Source organism: Stomoxys calcitrans, chromosome 4, assembly GCF_963082655.1.
Source record: "Stomoxys calcitrans chromosome 4, idStoCalc2.1, whole genome shotgun sequence".
NCBI classification, from domain to species: Eukaryota; Metazoa; Arthropoda; class Insecta; order Diptera; family Muscidae; genus Stomoxys; species Stomoxys calcitrans.
The window spans coordinates 38073485-38099247 of record NC_081555.1 but is presented as its reverse complement, the minus strand read 5'-3'; the positions used below and the strand labels follow the sequence as shown (position 1 = coordinate 38099247).

The window sequence follows — 25763 nt, the reverse complement described above, 5'->3', positions numbered from 1 at the left end:
TAAATTTTAAGCTTCAATGTTGAAAATTGAAAAATAATTGGCCGCTCATTAACAATTCAATAATCCACACTTTCTTCTCTCCGAAAATTAGGCAACTTTTACAAAATTTGTGCATATGTGCCCGTAGATAAGCTCCATCCTTACACCTGTAACGCCCATTCCATTAAGATGGTAAAACCCCAGGATAAATTCCAAAATATAAACATTTTCAAGATATTTATGATAAAAAACAAAAATTCATAATTACAGAGTATTTAACAAGGAATTCATTAGGGTCGCTAGCCGAAAGGACGACCAGTGCAGGAGTGAGTGTGGGGTTGGTTTTACTTCTGTTTTGTTTTTTGGTTTTTAGCAAGCATGAAAACACACACAAGGACACAAAACGAAACCATCACAACATTTCCCCCATTAATTTTTCAATTATGCAACATTCAAAGCAATCCACTGAAGCACCATTGTGCTTGAAACACTTGTGACAAAAAATCAAGTGCTTGCTTGCTGGCTATATGCTGTGCCATGCTAACCATTGTGCTGATGCTGCTGCCCGGCTCAAATGCCAAGGCTAGTTGAGTTCAGCCCCCTGATACAGACGTGGCTGATGATGATGATGATGATGGGCTGCAACACAGTTTGATAGCGTCAGCGTTGGTGGCAAAAAGTTGAGCTCTGTTTCAGGCTACGCATTTTGGTTGCTGCCCCCTTGGTGGTTAATGGAACAAAAATGCTTCGGGCGCACATATGTCAACTTTTTATTTAGATTTGTTTTCTACGACCAGGCGACGACAAGTCTCTGTTTTCCCAGTTTAAAATGACAACCGAATCACAAATTCGCCAACGCACTACACATCCATCACCATTACCAAAAATAAGCAACCCAACAAGCAGTCAACTAACCAACCAACCAACCAGTCAGCTAGACAGACCATAAGCCAAAGCATGCAAAGAACTTCTCTAGCAAATATCATCATCTGTGCCAGGCCCAGCCTGTTAGAACCAAGCAACAACATCCATTTGAAGCAGAAGAAAAAAGAAAAAACAAGAATGAACTCGAAACTTGAAATCGGAAACTTTTCTTTTTTCGCTACGAAATGTCCTCTTATCAAAATCGTATAATTTGAATGTAATTTGCAACTGCTTGCTGGATGGATGGATAGATGGATGGCTTGTACAACTGACTGGGTGGCTGGCGGGCTGTTTGGATGGCTGCCTATTGAAGAGCATGACTTTGTGTCAGTCTGTGTTTCGACTTTTTCTTTCTTCCCCTTACCCAGCAGACCTTTGTTTCTTGTGGGCTAGATCGAAAGCAGAAAGTTTCAAGGATAAATGGAATTTCAGTTAATATTTAATGCAAAAAACCCCCGAAACAGGATTGCACGCACACACACACACACACACATGTATATAAACACATTCTTACGGAGTTTGCACAGTGTTTTGAAATTTTGAATTTGAAAACTGGGTTGTAGTTGTAAAAATATGTAACCTGATTATTTCGATTGAAACTTGGCTTCGAGCTTGAAGTTACAATCCAAATAATCTGATTTTATAAAACAGGCCGAACTGCAAAATTCTTAACTTGATATTTAAACTGTTTTATCTTAATCCAAAGTTGTTAGCCTACAGACAGACTGTATTTCAGAAACTTTATCTCCAAGATGGATGCACAAATTATTCTTTATAATACAATATAAAATAGATACTCTGTAAAACCAAAACCGGAAACACCGATCACTAGAGTGTGTATAAAGTCATGATTCTTGCAATTCTTGTAGAAGTCGTGGAGTGGCTCAGATATAATGGTCGAACGACTGCAGAAATTACATTTCCACATTTCTTAATTCACCACTGCTCTCAAGAGTCGCTAATCTCTCATCGAGATGACTGAACAGCTGGACCCAATTTCCCAAGGTATGCAGCAGGATTTGCAACTATGTCAACTGCCGATATTGATAAGCTCTGGTCTACAGTCAAGCCACTCTGGAACCACGAAGTTAGGGGTTTTAGAAAGGATGATATTTATAGCATCTGGTCCGATAGCCAACCACCAGAATTTACTATGGACAGAAGTTACAAAGAACATACGCAGTGACAAATCGCTCAAGGTGCTGGATCTCGAAGATATTACTATACCAATGGTGAAGAATTTACCTGAGGAGGGTCATCAACCTATCTTTGGTATCGCTTTTTATTTGTGAGGTCTAGAAAACGGGCAAAGAATTTCCGCTGCTGAAGCCAGGAAACGATTTGAGTAAGGGAGGCCGATTTGCCTGTTCTCGCCTCCAAGATATCTGTACCACGTCTCATTCTTCTCATTCCTTGTTTGACAATTCTTAGGTGCTCAGCATCAGCATGAATTTCGCAAATTGCGCATCTTGATGCCTGTTTTGCACGCCTTATCGCGTAAACCAGAAAAGGTCTCATCCACACTTTATCGCACATATTGGCGGAGGTCACAGCCAGTCAAACCAATCCATAGGAAGTTCCTCGAGGTTCCATACCCGTAATGGGAACACTTCCACCATTAACAAGTAAAAATGCATGCCACCTTGGGTATATATGTAAACCACCCTTCGTCATAATCCGGTGAAAAATGCATTATTTATGCACCCATAGCAGCTATTGGGTTGGATTGGGTTGCCCAAAAAGTAATTGCGGATTTTTTAAAAGAAAGTAAATGCATTTTTAATAAAACTGAGAATGAACTTTAATCAAATATACTTTTTTTACAATTTTTTTTCTAAAGCAAGCTAAAAGTAACAGCTGATAACTGACAGAAGAAAGAATGCAATTACAGAGTCACAAGCTGTAAAAAAATTTGTCAACGCCGACTATATGAAAAATTACTTTTTGGGCAACCCAATATATCAAATTGTTATATAAAAATGAAATTGTTGCGCTTTGTTTGTTTGTATGTCTGTTCCGTATAGATTTTCATGAAATTTTCGCAGATGGTAGGGTTTGGACCCCCGGTGAAATAGGGTACTACATTTATTGATATCCGAAGGTGGGGCGGACCCTCCCCCATACCCCAATTTTCAAAAACACCAGATCACGGAGATGCGTGCACCGATTTAAGCGAAAATTTCTATGCCACCCATAGAAAATACCAAATTGGTAAAAAATTTTGTGGTCAAATAATCGGGGGGACGCCCCATCCCAAAACCCACCCGAACGGACATGTGCACTGATTGGGACAATATGGGTATCAAATGAAAGGTATTTAAGAGTAGAGTACGAATTTGGTATACAAATTTCACTCTTTAGTTTCGGGGGGTCCCCCACCCCCAAAAAAGCCCCAAGAGGACACTTTCATCGCTTTGGGCAGTATGGGTATCAAATGAAAGGTATTTAAGAGTAGAGTACGAACTTGGCATTAAAATGTTACCCTAAGTGTCGGGGGCCCCCACCCCAAAAAACACGGACAAATTTACCAATTGGGAAAATATGGATATCAAATGAAAGCTATTTAAAGGCAGAGTCCAATGCTGATATAAAAATTTATTCCTCGGTGTCTGAGGCGCGTCGCCCCAAAACCCCTCAACAGGACATTTTTTCCGATTGGGACAATATGGGTATGAAACGAAAGATATTTGGAAGCTAAGTACACATCTGTTATAATAATTTGGTTCAATGTGTTCAGAATCAATCAATCAAAAAAAAAAACTCAAAACGGGCATAAATGTCCAATGTCACACAATGGGTATCGAATGAAAGCTCTTAGGGACTTGACTACGAATCTGACATGCACAATTAGGATAGGGTCAGGGACCGGTCCATCCACTAAATACCCTTCAATAGGACGTGTAGTTCGATCGGGATAATAAGTCAATTAATAGAAAGGACAGATATAAAAGTTCTTTGGTAGTACAGAAAACTTTTTACCCTCAAATTGGGTCGCTTTGAAATATGATTTTGAATGTAGATAGTACAATACAAAAAAATTAATTGGTGTGAATCTTAACGAGACCCCTGAGCTCTGAAAATCTTGATAGCCTCCTTCAAAATGCTTGACATTTTGGGACTCAAACAAAATCATGCACGATGCTGATATTACTTCAGAGTCCGAAATTTAAAATTTGAGAGTAGAGCACGATGCTGATATTTTTTCAGGGCTAAGTACGAGCTAATGCTGGCATCATTTGTGAGGTACTATGCCATGTAAATCTTCTTTCCAAAGAGGTGTCGCACTGCGCCACGCCGTTCGGACTCGGCTGTAAAAAGGAGACCCCTTATCATTGAGCTTAAAGATGAATCCGACTGCACTCCGACTTGAATCCGATTGTTTGTAAATACATGGGGACCGCCCCAAACTGCATACCACTCAAACTTGACATACTTGTGGATTTTGCAAAAAAGGGGCTCAAATCTGTTTCATAGCTAAATGTTTCAGGGACACCTCACCTCATAAAGTCCCCCTAAACCACACATATATACCGACTATAGCTCCAGTGCGATCATTGGGATTGCAGTATGAATATCATATCCACTTTTGGGGCAAAGAGTTTGGCTACTCCAATCCACCACCAAATCCAATTCTGTTCGTTTTATTTGCGAATGTGTGTTGGTGCTATCGAAGGCTTTCGGTACAGAGAGGCTTTTTGCGGATATCATCAATTGGTCGTTGCCTACGTAGATGACGTCGTCATCATTATGGGTGGCCATTTCCTTTTTATACCCACCACCATAGGATGGGGGTATACTAATCTAGACATTCCGTTTGAAACATCTCGATATATTGATCTAGACGCCCACAAAGTATATATATTCCTGATCGTCTCGAGGTTCTGAGTCGATCTAGCCTTGTCCGTCCGTATGTCGAAATCACGATAGAGGTCGAACGCGCAAAGCTGGCTGTTTGAAATTTTGCACAAAAACTTAATATTGATGTAGGTCGTTGGGGATCGCAAATGGGTCATATGGGTTCAGATTTAGTTATAGCTTCCATATAAACCCATCTGCCGATTTAACTTCTTGAGCCCCTGGAAACCGCAGTATTTGTCCGATTTGGCTGAAATTTTTCATGTGGTGTTCTTTTATGACTTTCAACAACTGCGCTCCGTACGGTTCTAATCGGCCAAGAACCTGATATAGCTGCCATATAAACCCATCTCCCGATTTGACTTCTTGAGCCCCTGGAAGCCGCAGTATTGTCCGATTTGGCTGAAATTTTGCATGTAAAGTTCCGTAACGACTTCCAACAACTGTGTCAAATACAGTTCAAATCAGTTAATAACCTGATATAGGTGCCATATAAACCCATCTCTCGATTTGACTTCTTGAGCCCCTAGAAGCAGCAATATTTGTCTGATTTGGCAATCGCAAATGGGTCATATCGGTTCAGATTTAAGCTCATCTCCCGATTTGACTTCTTGAGCCCGTAGAAGCAGCAATTTTTGTCCGATTTGGCTGAAATTTGATGTCCTGTTATGACTCCCATTAACTGTGCTAAGTACGGTTCAAATCGGTCTACAACCTGATATTGCTCCCATATAAACCGATCGCCCGATTTGACTTCTTGAGCCCTTTCAAGCCACAATTTTTGTCCGATTTAGCTGAAATTTTGCAAGTAATTTTTTTTTACGACTTCCAACACATGTGGTAAGTACGGTCCAAGTGGGAAGTTAGGTCTTTAACCTGATATAGCTCTTATATAAACTAATCTCCCGATTTGACTTATTGAGCCCTTGCAAGCCGCAATTTTTGAGGGATTTGGCTGAAATTTTGGATATGGTGTTCTGCTATGACTTCCAACAACTGTGTCAAGTGCAGTCTAAATCGGTAGATAACCTGATATGGCTCCCATATAAACCGATCGCCCGATTGGACTTCTTGAGACCTTACAAGCCGCAATTTCCGATTTGGCTGAACAATTTTATGCGGTGTTCTGTTACGACTTCCAACAACTGTGCCAAGTACGGTCCAAATCAGTCTACAACCTCATATAGCTCCTGTATTAACCGGTCTCTCGATTACTCTTGATTGGTTCCTAAAAGCTTTTAGAAAACTTGTATGCCTTTCAACTAAATTTATTTTGTATACATTTATGGTGGTTGGTTCCCAAGATTTGGTCCGACGAACTTAGCACGCTTTTACTTGTTTGACACTCAAATGTTTATTTTTCATAATTTGGTTTAAGAAGACCAAATAATTAAACACCACAACAAACGACAAACTTGCCAGATGATTTCTAAATACAGAGTTGCGACCTAAGTCCACAGCTTTGCTTTTGGGCTTCTCAAACTCGAAGGCATAACAAGCAATTTTTACTTTTTAAAAATTGACATTTTGAAACTGGTCATTGGACCCATTGTGCATAGGCCGGTTAAGTGCGAAGATGGGCTATATTCGAGAATATCTTGATATAGTCCCTATACAAACCGATTTCCCGATTTAAGGTCTCAGCTCCATAGAAGCCACATTTATTACCCTATTTCGTTCAAATTTGGCGCAGTGAGTTGTCTTAGGATTCTCGTCATCCTTTCCGAATAGGGTGTAGATTGGACAATATCTTTATATAACCCCCATATAGGTCGTTCTCCCGATTTAAGGTCTAAGGCTAATAGAAAACGCATTCATTACCCAATTTCCCCAAAAATTTGGTTCAGTGAGATGCTCTAGGCCCTTCGATGTCCGAGCGGAGTAAAGTTCAGATCGGAGCATATTTGGTATAGCTGCCATATACACCGATCTCCCAATTAAAGACTGTTCACCCATAAATGGCTTATTTAATTCCCCATTTCGCTGAATTTTGGAAGACTGAGGTGCGTTAGATATTTTGACATCTGCGCTGGGTTTCGTCTAAATCGGACCATATTCCGATATAGCTGCATTTTTAGCTAATTTTGTCGAAATGTGGTTTATATATAATCCTGTGATGGTGGCTCGGCACGGCCGAACTTAATGCCTTTTTAATAGTTTCTATATTTAATACTGCAGTTTTTCGTTTTCGAAACACTGTGCACATCAGCAGCTAGAAAAATGTTAAAGTTCAGTTCAAATGGAAACGGAAAGTTGATGATAACAGTATAAAGATAGTAGGTTTTTCACTTAACATCTTGTGCTTTGTTTTCCTCGGAACGAGAGCGCTATTCGCTTGAAATTGTTGGCTTCCTTCCTGTCTTTGGCCGTTGTAATTTTTTTCTTGGCTTTGATGTTTTTAAATATAAATTTCTACCAATACTATCACAAACATTTTCCCATAGACATTCATACAAACAATGTATGTATATGTTTATATGTATGTGCACGCACATAGCAATTTTGATAAGTTTGTGTGTGCGTACGTGTGTGTGTGTGTTTGTCTGCTATTTTGTAACAGGATATCAAAGTTTTTGTAACGTTATCTATACCGTTGGCATAATTGAATCAAGAACAATTTTGTTGTCATTTTAAAGTTTTCGATTTGAGACTTAAATTCGAAGATGAAAGAAACAGTCAGCCAGTCAGTCAGCCATCTGGCAACGAGAGCATTTTCAACAATTTTGAACAGCACAGAACAGAGTACTACAGCACAACAACAACAAATGCTCAAACGGAAACGGAAAAAAGTTAATAGCCCCACATGTCAACTCTGGTAATGCGATACGAAGGCATAATATGAAAAACAACAAAAATCCTAAATAAATGTGGGAGTAGAACTTATCATTTCAATCTGTTTAAAATCTCTGCTCTATGATGGCATGAATTTGCAAAGGCAATGAAACTAGAAATTCTAAAATTTCCCAAAGGCTTCAATCGAAACAGCATTTATTTCGAGGAAAAACTTAGGCTTGCTTAACTAGTATGTACACAGAAAAAAATATATCGGTGTTTAATTGCAAAATTATGTTTTGGTGTAGCTTGCCAACGACTTGAAACCTCAACCGGTGGAGTGAACGCGCCAGACTCACATACCGTAAAATTATTACTGGCAGAATGCCAGTCCTGCATCCATGAACAGATTTCAACCTCGCCACCGACTCTACACTGACCTTCGCCTCTATTATGTTTAGTAGTTCGATATATAGCGAATATTCCAGACCGGCGACAGGTTCGCTCACCGTGGATGAGCCCTTCCTGGCATATTTCAAGAAAACAGGTCCGTGCTATATAATAAACGCGGAGTTCATTAAGGAATTCGAAGCCTTTCCCCAAGCACCTCGATCTCACTGTTCTCGAATCCAAGACGCTGAGCGCCGCCATAAAATCACAGATTTCCGCCTGAAATACCATACACTCATCCGACACACAGTAGAACCGAAAAAACTATCAAAAAATATGACGTGTGAGAACGGGAAGAGATATCTCTTTGAAATTTGGAATGGTTAGAGCTGAGATGTTGGCGAGATCGAGAACCAAGAGTTTCAAGATTGTCTGGGCGCCTTTTGGCAGACCTCTTAAGTTGGTCAACTCGGTATTTCGAATATTTGTTGGGGCTGCCAAATCTTCGTTTTTGATCCAAATTACAAAATTGTTTGCTGGATGTTGCTGGATATTGGATTGTGAAAAAATTTACAACTATTTATTCAGTTAAAAGTTATAGAGTTTGAAAGTAATCAAGTTAGGGCGTACTAAGTTCGGCCGGGCCGAATTTTATATACCCTCCACCATCCTCCACCATGGATCGCATTTGTCGAGTTCTTTGCGCGATAAGAAGTCAAGATCCAAGGTCGGTTTATATGGCAGCTATATCAGGTTATGAACCATGATTTGAACCATACTTAACACAGTTGTTGAAATAAAAACAAAACAAAACACCACGTGCAAAATTTCAGTCAAATCAGACAATAATTGCGCCCTCTAAAGGCTTAAGAAGTCAAGACCCAAGATCGGTTTATATGGCAGCTATATTAGGTTATGAACCATAATTTATTGACGGCTGTCCTCCGGCCTTCACCGCCAAATCGTGTGCCCTTTCATTTCCCCTTACTCCGTTATGGCCCATCCTTTTGCCATCCTTAGAGAAGGCGTTAATCTCCTTCTTACACAGCAAGACTGTTTGTGACCTTACCCTCATGGTTTTTATTGCCCTTATGGCAATTTTACTGTCGGTAACTATGTTCACACTCGACGTCCTCGCGTTAGCACCACACCACTTCATGCATTCCGTGATCGCCCGGATCTCCACCTGCAGGACAGTATTATGGTCAGGCAGTCTAAAATAGATCTCAGTCCCTGGGCTCTCCGTCCTCTAGCTTTGATCCATCCGTGTAACATGATCCTCCAAATGGCAATTCCGTCAATCAAAGACTATGCCGATGGCAGCAGTGCGTCGCACTCGACTTCAAGGTACATCTATCTGATCGGAAACCTCTTCACTTCCTTCCTGGTTTCCTATCGTCGCCTCGATTATACCGTGATGGTATGAGCTGCTCCCATCCTCAATCCATTCTCCCATCGCCTTAAGTCTCATAGCCATAGTGGTTGCCTCACACTTAATCTATATGTCAATTAGTCGGATATCTAGAATAGTCTCCAGTGCCCTAGTGGTCGTGGTTCTCATTACTCCGCCTATGCCAAGACAACATATTTTCTGAACCTGTTGTATGGTCCTTATGTTGCACTTTTTCTCCATAGCAGTCCACCAAACTGGTCGATATTACTTTTTCAAGTTTTTTTTAACCCACCACCGAAGGATGGAGGTATATTCATTTTGTCATTCCGTTTGCAACACATTGAAATAACCATTTCTGACCCTGTTGAGTATATATATTCTTGATCGTCGTAAAAGTCTAAGACAATCTAGCCAAGTCCGCCCGTCTGTCTGTCTATCACGCTACAGTCTTGAAAAATATAAATATTGAGCTGAAACTTTTCACAGATTCTTTTTTTGTCCATAAGCAGGTTAAGTTCGAAGATGGGCTATGTCGGATTATATCTTGATACAGCCCCATATAGACCGATCCGCCGATTTAGGGTCTTAGGCCCATAAAAGCCACATTTATTATCCGATTGTGCTGAAATGCGAGACAGTGAGTTGTGTTAGGCCACTCGACATCCTTCTTCAGTTTGGCCTAGATCGGTCCAGATTTGGATACAGCTGCCATATAGACCGATCCCTCGAATTAAGGCTTTGGGCCCATAAAAGGCGCATTTATTGTCCGATATTGTCGAAATTCGGGGCAGTGAGTTGTGTTAGGCCATTCGACATCGTTCATCAGTTTGGCCCAGATCGGTCCATATTTGGATATAGCTGCCATATAGACCGATCCCTCGATTTAAGGCTTTGGGCCCATAAAAGGAGCATTTATCGCCCGACTTCGCTGAAATTTGGGGCAGTGAATTAATTTAAGCCCCTCGACATACCTTTGCAATATAGCACAGGTCGATCCAGATTTGGATATAGCTGCCATATAGACCGATCTCTCGATTTAAGATTTTGAGCCCATAAAATGCGCATTTATTGTCCGCTATTGTCGAAATTTGGGACAGTGAGTTGTGTTAGGCCATTCGACATCGTTCATCAGTTTGGCCCAGATCGGTCCAGATTTGGATATAGCTGCCTTATAGACCGATCTCTCGATTTAAGGCAATGAGCCCATAAAAGGAGCATTTATTGCCCGATTTCGCCAAAATTTGGGACAGTGAATTAAGTTAAGCTCCTCGACATACTTTTGCAATATGGCAAAGATCGATCCAGATTTGGATATAGCTGCCATATAGACCGATCTCTGGATTTAAGGTTTTGAGCCCATAAAAATCGCATTTATTGTCCGATATCGCCGAAATTTGGGACAGTGAGTTGTGCCCTTCGACATTCTTCTTCAATTTGGCTCAGATCGATCCAGATTTGGATATAACTGCCATATAGACCAATCTCTCGATTTAAGGTTATGGGGCCATATAAGGCGCATTTAATCTCCGAGTTCGCCGAAATTTGGGACAGTGAGTTGTGTTAGGTTCTTCGACATTTTTCTGCAACTTGGCTCAAACCGGTCCAGATTTGGATATAGCTGACATATAGACCGATATCTCTATTTAAATTCTTGGCCCCATTAAAGGCACATTTATAATCCGATTTCGCTCAAATTGGACGCAGTGACTTATGTTAGGCTTTTCGTCATCCGTGTCGTATATGGTTCAGATCGGCCCAGCCGAACTTAACGCCTTTTTACTTGTTCCAATTCAAGTGTTTGTGTGTTGTTGTGATAGATTTTTTGTCCATGCATCTACAATGACTCCCATGGTATGCACATGTTTCTGTGCATCTTTCGGAAGTTGTGTAAATAACTTGAGACGCTAGAAAACGTTAACGGTTCTTGCTGTTGCTTCGAGTCTCCAGATTCGAATCCCGACCGGTCTCAGTCGAATTTTATTTTTCAAGTTCCTGTTTTGGCTGTTGAGGTGAAGATCATTTTTATCACAAAATTCTCATTTTATTTCTCTTTTGAGATGAGCTTAATGGCCGAAGATTTTTTTGCAATGGAAAAGTAAAGCCGGAATATAGCACAATACCAACCATAGTATGAAGTTTTTCGATTGCGGATGAAGGACTCTCATCTAATGCTTTTAGCTGTAAAGGCTACTTTCTATTGCATTTGTGAGCTCAACAAGCCGACAGGCTTAAGTAAAGGTCCAAAAAGGACATTCAATCTAACTTAACCTGAAGTAACTGACGAAAGGAAACTCTCGCTGATACTTTAATATAAAACTTTCTAATAAATGCTCAATAAATTTTGTAGATTATGCTTCTATTTGGCTACTGCATTAGTTGCCGCAACAAAACATTACCAATAGAAGAGAAACCATAAAGACCTCTCCACAAATCCTTTGACGTTCCATTGAAAGGCAATGGACCATAACCTGCAGTCAACCGACCAAAACTGTCATAAACCAAAATACCAAAAAAGGAAAAAAAAAATACAAAATGACAACAACAACAACAATATCAAGGATACTGTTGATGATGATGATATCAATATAATTTTTTACCACAACTGTGTGTGTGAGTGAGGATTTTTTACCGCAAGGCAACAACAATAAGTATATACAAAATTTAACAAAAACAAAAAAACACAAAATGATGTAAAAACACTCTCAAAGATATGGCAATAGAAAGCCAACGGGCCAAAGCTAAAACAAGGCTAGCGTTAGCTTACAACGAAAAATGTTGGCTAAATGCGAGTAAAAGCTATGAAAAGCTAAAAAAGCAAAAAACCTTAGGAAAAAAAGAGATCCGAAAGAACCAAAGTAAATTGCAAATAAACAACATGAAATGGAAAAAAGGTAAAAGGACAACCGAACATATAAACACACACACACACATACACACAAAAGCCTACATTGCTAAGTCCATCCATACTCGCATTCATACTTAAATATGTAATAAAGTATGTATGAGTGGTATTGTGTTTGTGTGTGTGTGTGCGAGTGTGTTGATGTAATAGTGTGTGCCATTAGCAGAGTACTTATGGCAGGAAGTAAGTGTATCCTGGAACGTATATTTGTGTGTATGTGTGTGTGTGTGTGCATAAGATTGATGTGGCTTTTTAACTTTTCATTATTTACCGCTAAAAGCATCTTTTAAAACATTTTTTCTCTTCGCCTTTTTTTGCTCTTTTCCAACATTGGGACTTTTTTTTTGCTTCTAGCTGCCACAACAACAGCACAACAACCATTGCATGTAGTTTACAATGGCGACCGTATCCTGCCTTTGTTCCACCCGCCCCATCATCATCATCACCACTACTTGTACTACTTTCTCCAACCCAAAGACTTAAGCAAAGAAACAATTGGAAAAAAAAATGGTGAAAGCTACAAAACGCCCATTAGGTTTTTACAACAAGCAAAATGGCAATGCTTGTCTATCAATGAGAGAGTGTGTTTGTATGTATGTGTGCGTGGGTGGCTTTTGTTTCATTTCGTCCTTAATGTTGTTTTTTTTTTTCGTTGGCTCTTTAAAAAATAATGAGAAAAGGAAACAACCGTACAATATTTACTTTTGGTCTGACAGCAAATTACATGTCCTTGCAGCATTCATTTATTCCCTACCATCGAATGAGATGATAGCTATGTATCTTTGCATATACTCGTATGCGTGGTGACTTCAAGTGGCAAAGTGCATATTACTTTGTAATAATCACTCAGGGATTGGCTGTAAATGCTTGCGTATCTGAATAGCTAGCACCATAACCATTGACATGGTTAATTAAACAAATAAAAGCTGAAAAACGGGACATGTGAAATCATTAACTTCAACTTATAGGCATTGTACTCTGAACGAAAGATATTAACTTTGATTTTACCCATAACTATGCTCCCCATATTCTGCAATAATTACATCACATGTTATGTGCCTCCTATTCGATCATTTATATTGTGTTAATGCTTACTTGCTTTAGTTAGACAGTCATTACACAATTCTTGATTTCATAAAAATGTCTCCAAGTCCTTCGATCTAGTGGACTTCTTTGAATTTTTTTTAATGGGTGTAATACCCGCAATTGCAATTTTTGCCCATGAATATTCCACTAAGGAACAGGGGAAAACTTCTCACATACCAATGAGTGCAGTCCGATTCAAGTTTTAAGCTCAATGACAAGGGGCCTCCCTTTTATAGCCGAGTGCAGTCCGATTCAAGTTTGATGATAAGGGGCCTCCTTTTTATAGCCGCGTCCGAATGGCGTGCCGCAGTGCGACACCTCTTTGGAGAGAAGTTTTACATGGCATAGGGGAAAACTTCTCACATACCAATGAGTGCAGTCCGATTCAAGTTTTAAGCTCAATGATAAGGGGCCTCCTTTTTATAGCCGAATGCAGTCCGATTCAAGTTTGATGATAAGGGGCCTCCTTTCTATAGCCGCGTCCGAATGGCGTACCGCAGTGCGACACCTCTTTGGAGAGAAGTTTTACATGGCATAGTACCTCACAAATGTTGCCAGCATTAGGAGGGGAAAACCACCGCTGAAATTTTTTTCTGATGGTCTCGCCAGGATTCGAACCCAGGCGTTCAGCGTCATTGGCGAAAATGCTTACCTGTGCGCTACGGTGACCTCGCAGGTATATACGTATAATTTTTCTGTTTTTATTTTAAAAACAATGATTTTTATTGATAACCGATTGGAAGGTATACAAAAGTATTTAAGTTTTCTTATTTGATGTTTATTTTTGCAAAACATCATTCATTTTGTCCAAAATAGCTTTATATTCATATTGAGTGAACGAAAAATACTTAAAGAGAGTACTCACACATACATTTACATTTTCATTTTATAGTGGTTTACAAAGATACTCACAATATTGCACATTACTTTGTACCTATACAAGAAATCCCAAGCAGGCCCATGAGCTTGCAAGTAATTACATATGTATGCTCGTCACTGGTATAGACACGTTCTCCCACACAACTTTTATCCTTTTTTTGTTTTGACTGGGCAAAGAGTAGTCAGTATATTGAGCAGCTATCAAGAGAGCGTATGGCAAACTCGGAAAGTGAAATTTTTTAAAATTTCACCATACGTTCAAAAATTCGTCCAATGACAAAAATCATTAAAGCGATACACAGTAACAGTTCCGCGATTAAGGAATATCCACCCAAAGAAGATATTTAAATGTGCGAAAACGTCTGTCTGTCTTCCTTATTTGCAAATCTTATAACGCCAAGCTATTTGTACAAGTTTATTGACAAACAAGTAAAAGCGTGCTAAGTTCGGCTGGGCCTAATCTTATATGCCCTCCACCATGGATCGCATTTGTCGAGTTCTTTTCCCGGCATCTCTTCTTAGGCAAAAAAGAAAAAAATTTGCTCTGCTATTAGAGCGATATCAAGATATGGTCCGGTTTGGACCACAATTAAATTATATGTTGGAGACCTGTGTAAAATGTCAGCCAATTCGAATAAGAATTGCGCCCTTTGTTGGCACAAGAAGTAAAATAGAGATATCGATTTATATGGGAGCTGTATCGGGCTATAGACCGATTCAGACCATAATAAACACGTATGTTGATGGTCATGAGAGGATACGTCGTACAAAATTTCAGGCAAATCGGATAATAATTGCGGCCTCTAGAGGCTCAAGAAGTCAAGATCCCAGATCGGTTTATATGGCAGCTATATCAGGTTATGAACCGATTTTAACCTTATTTGACACAGTTGTTGAAAGTAAGAATAAATACGTCATGCAAAATTTTAGCCAAATCGGATAGGAATTGCGCCCTCTAGAGGCACAAGAAGTCAAGACCCCAGATCGGTTTATATGACAGCTATATCAGGTTATGAACCGATTTGAACCATACTTGGCACAGTTGTTGGATATCATAACAAAATACCACGTGCAAAATTTTATGCCAATCGGATAAGAATTGCGCACTCTAGAGGCTCAAGAAATCAAGACCCAAGATCGGTTTATATGACAGCTATATCAGATTATAGACCAATTTGTACCATACTTGGCACAGTTGTCGGATTCATAACAAAACACGTCGTGCAAAATTTCATCCCAATCGGATAAGAATTGCGCACTCTAGAGACCCAAGAAGTCAAGACCCAAGATCGGTTTATGTGGCAGCTATATCAAAACATGGACCGATTTGGACAATACCAACCGACCTACACTAATAAGAAGTATTTGTGCAAAATTCCAAGCGGCTAGCTTTACTCCTTCGGAAATTAGCGTGTTTTCGACACACAGACGGACGGACAAACGGACGGACGGACGGACGGACGGACATTGGCTAGATCGACATAAAATGTCGCGACGATCAAAAATATACATACTTTATGGGGTCTCAGACGAATATTTCGAGTAGTTACAAACAGAATGACGAATACTAATTTCGTCATTCTGTTTGTAACCCCCCATCCTATGGTGGAGGGCATAAAAATGTGCAAGGAAGTTGAATCTGGCGAATTCCGCGTTTATAGAACAATTTATACCAAAATTCTTTGAATTCGCAATATTGGGATGTCTGGCAAATGCCAGTTTGTATTCTACTCCTAAAACCCCTTTTATTTGATACCAAGATTGACGGCCCTTGAAATACTTTGCCCGAAAAGTTGGATATCAAATTGTCATAATTATGTTACATGTCCGTTAAGGCCTTTTGGGGTTAAGGCTTTCTGAAAGATGAATTCATATTTTAATTTTTGAATTATACCATGCATCTAAAAACCTCTTAGTTGAGTGTTACCTTATCATGATCGGTGGTTTTAGAAGTTGGGATGACTCCCTGGCCCTTAACGCCATATTTCTATGCAGCATTGGGTTTGGTGAATATGGGCATTAGTCTTTACCTTTTTTTAGACTTTTCTGACTGGGGTATTATAAAGGGTCAAACTCCTGCCTACGAGTCGATTCACCTTTCATGATCGGTTAAAAATACCACGTGCAAAATTTCATTCCAATCGGATAAGAATTGCGATCGGTTTACAAACAGAATGACGAAATTAGTATACCCCCCATCCTATGGTGGAGGGTATAAAAAAAGAAGGATGAGTAATTTTTTAATACCCACCACCGAAGGATGGGGGTATATTCATTTTGTCATTCCGCTTGCAACACATCGAAAAATGCATTTCCGACCCTATAAAGTATATATATATATATATTCTTGATCAGCGTAAAAATCTAAGACGATCTAGCCATGTCCGTCCGACTGTCCGTCTGTCTGTTGAAACCACGCTACACGCTACGTCTTTTAAGCAGGTTAAGTTTGAAGATAGGCTATATCGGACTATATCTTGATATAGCCCCCATATAGACCGATCGGCCGATTTAGGGTCTTAGGCCCATAAAAGCCACATTTATTATCCGATTTTGCTGAAATTTGGGACAGTGAGTTGTGTTAGGCCCCTTCGACATCCTTTGTCAATGTGGCCAAGATCGGTTCAGATTTGGATATAGCTGCCATATATAGCGATCCGCCGATATAGGGTCTTAGGCCCATAAAAGCCACATTTATTATACGATTTTGCTGAAATTTGGGACAGTGAGTTCAGTTTGGCTCAGACCAGTCTAGATTTGGATATAGCCCCCATATAGACCGATCCGCCGATTTAGGGTCTTAGGCCCATAAAAGCCACATTTATTATCCGATTTTGCTGAAATTTGGAACAGTGAGTTGTGTTAGGCCCTTCGACATCCTTCGTCAAATTGGCCCAGATCGGTTCAGATTTGGATATAGCTGCCATATAGACCGATCTCTTGATTTAAAGTTTTGGGCCCATAAAAGGCGCATTTATTGATCAATGTCGCCAAATTTTTAGACAGTGAGTTGTGTTAGGCCCTTCGATATTCTTCGTCAAATTGGTTCAGATCGGTCCAGATTTGAATATAGCTGCCATATAGACCGATCTCTCGATTTAAGATTTTGGGGCCACAAAAGGCGAATTCAATCTCCGATTTCGCCGTAATTTGGAACAGTGAGTTGTGTTAGAGTCTTCGACATTTTTCTGCAACTTAACCCAAATCGGTCCAGATTTGAATATAGCTGCCATATAGACCGATCTCTCGATTTAAGGTATTGGCCCCATAAAAGGCGCATTTATAATCCGATTTCGCAGAAATTTTACACAGCGATTTATGTTTTGCTTTTCGACATCCGTGTAGTATATGGTTCACATCGCTTTATTTTTAGATATAGCTGCTATAAAGACCAATATTTTGATATACACAATTAAACAATCACTTATACTTATTAGTATTTGGTCCAAATCGGAACATATTTCGATATAGCTGCTATGGGGTATGCATAAGGTATGCATTTTTCACCGAATTTTGGTGAAAGGTGGTTTACATATATATCCGAGGAGTGGGTATCCAAAGTTCGGCCCGGCCGAACTTAATGTCTTTTTACTTGTTAATGTTCACTTCTGGGTTTAAATACAAGGAGTGACACCCACCCACCTATTGCATACACAGTGTGGTTACAAAATTATTTGTCTTGCTGTGTAGGCTTCCATTAGATATGAATACAAACAACAACAAAATTGCAAATGCCACACAAAGCCGAGTATTTAGAAATTGGCTGACCAATATGCCGAGTAGAGCCATGCACATCATTCCCAACAACATTCTCAGATACTATAAATAGTGATACTCTTTCTCTCGCACTTCTACATGTTGTTTCTCTTGCAAATTGCAAATTTTGCCCATGAACATTCCACTAAGGAACAGGGGCAAACTTCTCACATATCAATGAGTGCAGTCCGATTCAAGTTTAAGCTCAATGATAAGGGGCCTCATTTTTATAGCCGAGTCCGTACGGCGAGCCGCAGTGCGACACCTCTTTGGAAATAAGTTTTACATGGCATAGTACCTCACAAATGTCGCCAGCATTAGGAGGGGAAAACCACCGCTGAAAATTTTTTCTGATGGTCTTGCCAGGATTCGAACCCAGGCGTTCAGCGTCATAGGCGGACATGCTAACCTCTACGCTACGGTGGCCTCCCGTTGTTTCTCTTACTCTCACCACTATTAGTCCCACCCATGGCTTTGCATTCACACAATGAATGGATGCTTAAGCGAAAAAGCAACAACATTTTGCTGTGTTAATGCTTCTTCTTCTTTTATTGAAAATGAATTCCTCATGTTCATGGTTTTTCTTTAAGGACAATTAATTTTCATATATATTCGTCGCTTCTTCGGAAATATATCTTTTGATTGATGCCGATGTCATTAAAATCCATTCCGTCGTTCTGCCGTAATATGTACCACAAAATATAAAACCCTTGGCCGTTTAATAATATATAAGTGACACCCAGGCGCCTACTTCATACGAACTGTACTGTAGTTATAAATTTGTTTGTCTTGTTGCACAGGCCCGAAAAACATATACAAAAAACAAAAATGAAAATGTCTAGCACGCCAAAGCCGAGCCTAAAGGAGCTGGGTGCCTACATGCCAAGTTAGGCCACGCACATCATACCCCCACACCACTCTCACCTAAAGAGTGATACTCTTTCTCTCGCACCATTTGTTTCTCTTACTCGCATCATTTATTCTCCCACCTATGGCTTTGCATTCACACCCATAACGAGTGATTTAGAATTCCAACGTTTGGCCGTAATATGTACCACAAAATCGCCTTTATAAAACCCTTGGCCGTTTTATAATATATATTAATAACATTAGTCAACATGACCATTGCTTCCTCCAATTTTTTCGTGTTCAATTTGATATAGAACAAATTGATGCAATATATCCAAATCCTGGAATTCTCCTACGGCTCCTATTTTTGAGATATATCTTAGGACCAACATTTTGTTAAAATGTTAAAAAATATTTTTATACCCTCCACCATAGGATGGGGGTATACTAATTTCGTCATTCTGTTTGTAACTCCTCGAAATATTCGTCTTAGACCCCATAAAGTATATATATTCTTGATCGTCATGACATTTTAAGTCGAACTAGCCATGTCCGCCCGTCCGTCCGTCCGTCTGCCTGTCGAAAGCACGCTAACTTCCGAAGGAGTAAAGCTAGCCGCTTGAAATTTTGCACAAATACTTCTTATTAGTGTAGGTCGGTTGGGATTGTAAATGGGCTATATCGGTCCACGTTTCGATATAGCTGCCATATAAACCAATCTGGGATCTTGATTTCTTCAGCCGTTAGATGGCACAATTCTTATCCGATTAGGCTGAAATTTTGCATGAGGAGTTTTATTATGATTTGCAACAACTGTGCTAAGTATGGTTGAAATCGGTCCATAACCTGATATAGCTGCCATATAAACCAATCAGGGGTCTTGATTTCTTGAGCCACTAGAGGGCGCAATTATTATCCGATTTAGCTGAAATTTTGCATGAGGTGTTTTATTAGGACTTCAAACTGTGCTAAGTATGGTTGAAATCGGTTCATAACCTGATATAGTTGTCATATAAACCGATCTTGGGTCTTGACTTCTTGAGCCTCTAAAGGGCGCAAGTATTATCCGATTTAGCTGAAATTTTGTCAAGATCCCATATTGTCATATAAACCAATATGGGATCTTGACTTATTGAGCCACTAGAGGGCGCAATTATTATCCGATTTGGCTAAAATTTTGTACAACGGCTTCTATCATGACCTTTAACATACGTGTCAAATATGGCATGAAACGGTTTATAGCCTAATACAGCTCCCCTATAAACCTATCTCCCTATTTTACTTCTTCACCCTCTAAAGCGCGCGATTCTTACTAAATTTGGCTGAAATTTTACAAAATGACTTCTACTATGGTCTCCAATATTCAGTTCAATTATGGTCCGAAATGAACCATTACTTGATATTGTTCCAATAACATAGCCATTCTTTTCTTTTATCCTTTGTCAGCCTAAAAAGAGATACCGTGGAAAGAACTCGACAAATGCGATCCATGGTGGAGGGTATATAAGATTCGACCCGGCCGAACTTAGCACGCTTTTACTTGTTTTAGTTAGTTTGCTTGATCCAAATAGTATTTGCTTCATTTCTGGTGATTATAAATTTAAAAAATATAAAAAAAAACTATTTTGGATTTTGGCAAAATGTATTGGCGAGAACCTCTGACACAGCACCAACAACTTCCCTATTTAATGTAGTGGACATGGGTACGTATGTTTACTTTAAGATGATTATGCCCCTTTTATGCCATACATCATACGCCACCACGTCCACTCATTTTCCATATAAAAATACTTAGTAAAAATTAACTTGCAAATCATATCGTCAAATCAGGGACGCTACGGACCGGACCTCATCTCTTTTTTCACATAACCGTAGACATACCACCCATTTTTGATATACCATAAATCGAACCCATGGCTTACCTTATGACGTTATTCCATTTTAAATATGCAATTGTGAAAAAGTCATATATAGGTTTTATGTATTTTTCAAATATATAATCACCACAAATATACGAAAAACTTTTTAGAATCCAGCACACAGCATGTTCTTGACGAATTTATTCGAAAAACAACTGTAAAATTTAAAAAAAAGTCGTCAATAATGGTTCAAAACTATATTTTAAACACAAGAGCTATGTATATTTAATTCTACACCGATTTTGATGAATTTCAGAGAAAATTTTCCGGATGGGTCATAAAATAATCAGCATCAAATTTCGATCAAATCTGTTCCAAATTCTCACCACTACGGCTCTATAAGTGCAAATAGGGAAGCTTAATTATAATCTGGTCCAATTTTGATAATATTTAAAAAAAATATCAACCGCCATAAGAGAATATACGTGCCAATTTTCGTGACATTCGGTTAACAAATGACTGGAGATGGGTTTCTACCGGGTAAATACCCCACGCTTTTTTTACCCAATAAATACCTTTTTTGGGTATTTATAATTTTAGATATATCTGGGGCATAAAACAATTTTCCAAACAATTTTTGACGATTTCGTATTCTTTGTATATAGCCACTATATAGACCGATCTCCAGAGTTAAAGTCTTGAGGCAATAAATTGGCCATTTCTCATTCGATTTCGGTGAAATTTGGCACAGTGAGTTCTAGTAGACCCCTATTCATTGCTGTAAAGTGAGGTTCAGATCGGAATATATTTGGATATAGCTGCCCTATATACCGACCACCCGATCTCCCGATAAAGGGTATTAAGGCCATAAATGATCCATTTATTACCCGAATTCGATAAAATTTGGTACATTGTGTTCTGGTAGATCCCTACCTACTCCCGTCAAATGTGGTACAGATCGGACCATATTTGGATATATCTGTCATATATACCGATCTAACGATATTGTGTAATGAGCCTGTAAAAGGAGCATTTTTCATCCTATTTCGATGAAATTTGGCACAGCGAGTTCCGGTATCCCTCTAAACCTTTTTTTTTTTGAATATCATCCAAATCGATATTCAACCGATCTCCCGATATAGAGTATTGAGTTCATAAAAGGATCATCCGAATTGGATGTAATTTGAGACAGTGCGATTTTATAGACCTCTGCACTTGTTTTTTGAATATCGTCCAGATCGCACCATATTTGGATAGAGCTGCCATATAGACCGATCTTCTAATATAGAGTATTGTATAGAATATTGTGTAGAGTATCTGGTCCACATTCCCTATATAGTCCAATCTGGACGACTGGATGAAAAAATGCTCGTTTGAATATAACTCCTTCAGACTTGTTAAGGTCTGCGTACAAATACTGCATGTCTCGGGTCGCCATCAGTCTCATCTAATCTACCAATCTCCCAGCCAGCGGTTGAAAGATTGTAATTACAGTCCCTTAGTCTCCCAAGTATGGACTCAGGATCTCAGAGAATCCTTGGTATCCAAGCGAATGCCATTGGTCGAGAAGGAATATCTTCCTTTCTCGACTAAATCCTGGGCCAGATCTCGACAATCTTTTTTAGGGCGCAGCGATACATCTCAATTGAGCGTTGATCTCCGAAGGCAAATAGTTTGTATCGGCCCCGAACCAACTTGCATCGTCGCAGACTGTAGGGAGCCCAGGTAATTCAGCAAGGACATCGGAGTACACAGATGACAGTCCATTGACTATCCCACTTCAATTGTTCCTAGGTATGCAGCCTTGTTCTCCACCCTTGTTGGCAACTACCATCACCAAGCTGTCCCTAAAGACAATAGCAAAGGTTTATGGACCCGTATTACTATTTTAGCCTTAGTCCTTTTGGGCATGGGATGCCCTCCAGGTGACCGCAGCCTTTTGGCTGACTGCGGTTCCATTTCTGCATCTAGACGTGTAGCCTTTGGGGTAGGCTGTGCATCGAATCTTCGAGTTCAAATAAGGGAGCCTCTCTCCTTGTCGATGAGAGTTTTAGAACCATTCGCGCCTTTTCAAGTGCGAATTGGTCTGTCACAGAAGACCGATGGCCCAAGCAAATTATGGGCATACGGAGATAAAATAGGTTCGGCCTTGTCCTTAAGACTCGAACCAGGTGTCTTCGTCAAAAGCCCCTACAAGTCGAGGTCTCAGCAACAGACAACATGCTTCGGCCTGATACCACCACCGCAGCTATTGGGTTTTTTGGGCTCAATTCTCTTTCTATGAAAACACAAAATGAAAGTTTTTTTTACTTTTTTTTACATTTTTGATTCTTGTTTTGAGTAAACACAGAAACAAAAAGACATTTTGTCCACATGTTTTCATATGAAAACAAAAATGAAAATATCTTTTTCATTTCATGTTTTCTAGGAAGAAAATTGAGCCCGAGCTCCACTCAACAGTTCAAACAAGAAGCTTCATGTTCTTTAACAGACAAATATTTTGTTTCACTTAATTGTCATAGACTCTTCCATTAAGATGGCCTAAAACGTTTCTTCAATGTAATTAAGCAGCAGACAACATCAGCAAACAACTTACTTTACAGCAGTCAAGCTGCTAAAAAACTTTTCTTTATAAAAGCAGAACGAATGCTGCAGTAGCAGCAAAATCTGCTACTAACAATCTGCAGATAGTGTTTTGCTATTTACAGCAGACCTTTTCCTAAGAGTGTAGGATTCCACTCGTCTATTCCTCAATCCTAGGAATTTGTGTTTCACACTCGATCTCCATTATCGTCCGAAATCTTTGCTGTCCTATCCCTTTCCACTATGGTCGTTTCGATTTTGGTGAGACGATGGTGCGACCCACCCTAACCTTTAATCCACTCCCATTGATCTTAAGTACCTTAGCAACGATTGTTGCCCCATATTTTATCTATTGGCCTAAGGTTCAAAATCGTCTCTGGCACCCTAGTTGGCGTGGTTTTCATAACCCCACTTATGCTAAGACAACATGTCGATTGGATCTATTGTAAAATTCTTTTGTTGCACTTTTAATCCATTGCAGTCCACACTACTCCCGATGTCTATAGGGTAACTGATACGAAGTGTTACCGATTAAAACGAATAAATTTTTTGTGTTAAAATATTTTTTACTTCATATTAATGACAAAAATGTGTGGAAGTAATCTAAATGCCAGAATCCATTCACTTTTGCTCGATTTGACCTCCTTTTACCTTGACCAGTGTTCTAAGTCGATCAAATATTTACTTTGACACCAAGCCGTTAGTAGACTAAAATTCTTGTAAATGCTCTCGGTTAAAAAACACCATAATTTTGAGAGTTTAGGAATTGTCCTTTGGTAAAATTTTCTCATTACAGAACACTATGTTCGGAAATTCTATACTTTCGTGCAAGCACAGCAACTGCTATGTTCATTCGAGATTAAAATCGCGTGCCTCGAGTCTGAGATGTTGCGATACACAAACATTTTGTTTAGATTGAGGTATTTGAGTTCGCAAACAAAAGCCGGTTGTGATTTTCCGCCGAATATAACGCCTTCTTACTATTACGCTTTAACTCCATCATGACTATCTTTTTAAATAAACTTACTTTCTTCCTTTGTAAACAAACTGAGAAGCAAATGCTTTTGGCCCTTGCAAACAATATAATGATCATTTCTAGTTCGACAGATATACCAGAGTGAACTTGATAACAATTCGTGCCAATTACCTGTTAGAGCCAAAGGGTCAACTTAGTATTTAGTTCCCATTTCGGCCCAGGTGCTCTTCTACATAGTGGCCAACATCTGTGAGCATCGTATACCCCTGAATGGGGTACCTTTAGTTCAGTTTCCTCTCTACGACCAACCTCAACAGTATTAAATGTTGAGATTGTTCTATTTAAGAGGCCTGGTTCCTCGTAATCGTAATCTATCTTCGTCTTCCCAGTCTTCTCAGGGTATGGCCAGGTATATGATGTTCTTTACTCCTTCGAAAGTTAGCGTACTTTCGACAGACAGACGAACATGGCTAGTTCGACTTAAAATGTCATGACGATCAAGAATATATATACTTTCTGGGGTCTTAGACGAATATTTCGAGGAGTAACGAACAGAATGACGAAATTAGTATACCCCCATTCTATGGTGGAGGAGGCCCCTTATCATTGAGCTGAAACTTGAATCGAGCAGTACTTAATGATATGTGAGATGGAATGTTCATGGGCAAATTTGCATTTACTTTCAGAAGTCAAAGAGTATTCGTTCATATCTTCACGGGCATTTGAAAGAGGCTGAACGGCACTGGCTCAGCATTTAACTGTTTGCCACTGATATTTGATATGGCAAGGCGAATAGCCTATGGCTATCGTGCTCCCACGGCATTCGGTACTGTGCACCAGAACGAGCTTGCTCATCTATTGGAGCTTGACAACTTGATCGAGCTTAATCGCTCCATGCCACCATACCTCCATACAAATGAGGCTACAACAACAAAAATAAGATGTTAAATAAAAATGCACATTTCTTTGAGCATATATTAATTGTTATACATATGACAGCATAATGACATCCAATTTTGATTTTATTTTCGCCTCAATCTTTAGAATTTTTAAGCTGTTTGCCTTTTAAAGTTCGCATGCATGCAAACAATGTACACACACATGCATATTATGTGTGCATGCGTTTGCTTTCAACTCATCGTTATACATTTGCCACAAAAAATAAACGTACCTACCTATATATTATTATTTTTATCTTTTTGCAAAACGGAAAGTACTGAAAATGTTTTTAAAGCAAAATCTCCGTAAAAAAAATCTCCATAAAAAGAATGCACCAATGCAGTTTTTCTTTAGGCATCCCTCTATCTTTATTTTTGAACAGAATGTTTTTCGGATGTATGTATTTATGTACATGTGACTGTAGCTGTACATATGTATGCATGTGAAAACGTATGTACAATCATCATGTCACTATTAACAACAGCAACACGGAGCAGCATTGAAACACAACAAAACGAATGACAAATTAAGATGGAACTCAAACGAACAACCGAAAGAGGGACAAAAAAAAACACCACTATGACGATATGGCACTGCGCTCCCCTTACCCCCTTTTCAGAG

General features: G+C 39.3%; 1 protein-coding gene across 1 annotated transcript in view; it reads left to right on the top strand.

Moving 5' to 3' along the window:
- Positions 1 to 1877: 1877 nt before the first annotated feature.
- The window catches only part of LOC106083550 (uncharacterized), an 87549-nt gene continuing 63663 nt past the window's right edge, over positions 1878 to 25763 (top strand). The window contains exons 1-4 of the mRNA XM_059367098.1: positions 1878 to 2175; positions 7395 to 7547; positions 12570 to 12750; positions 22439 to 22569. Of these exons, the coding sequence (XP_059223081.1) occupies positions 1878 to 2175; positions 7395 to 7547; positions 12570 to 12750; positions 22439 to 22569 (763 nt within the window). The remainder of the gene's footprint in view (positions 2176 to 7394; positions 7548 to 12569; positions 12751 to 22438; positions 22570 to 25763) is intronic.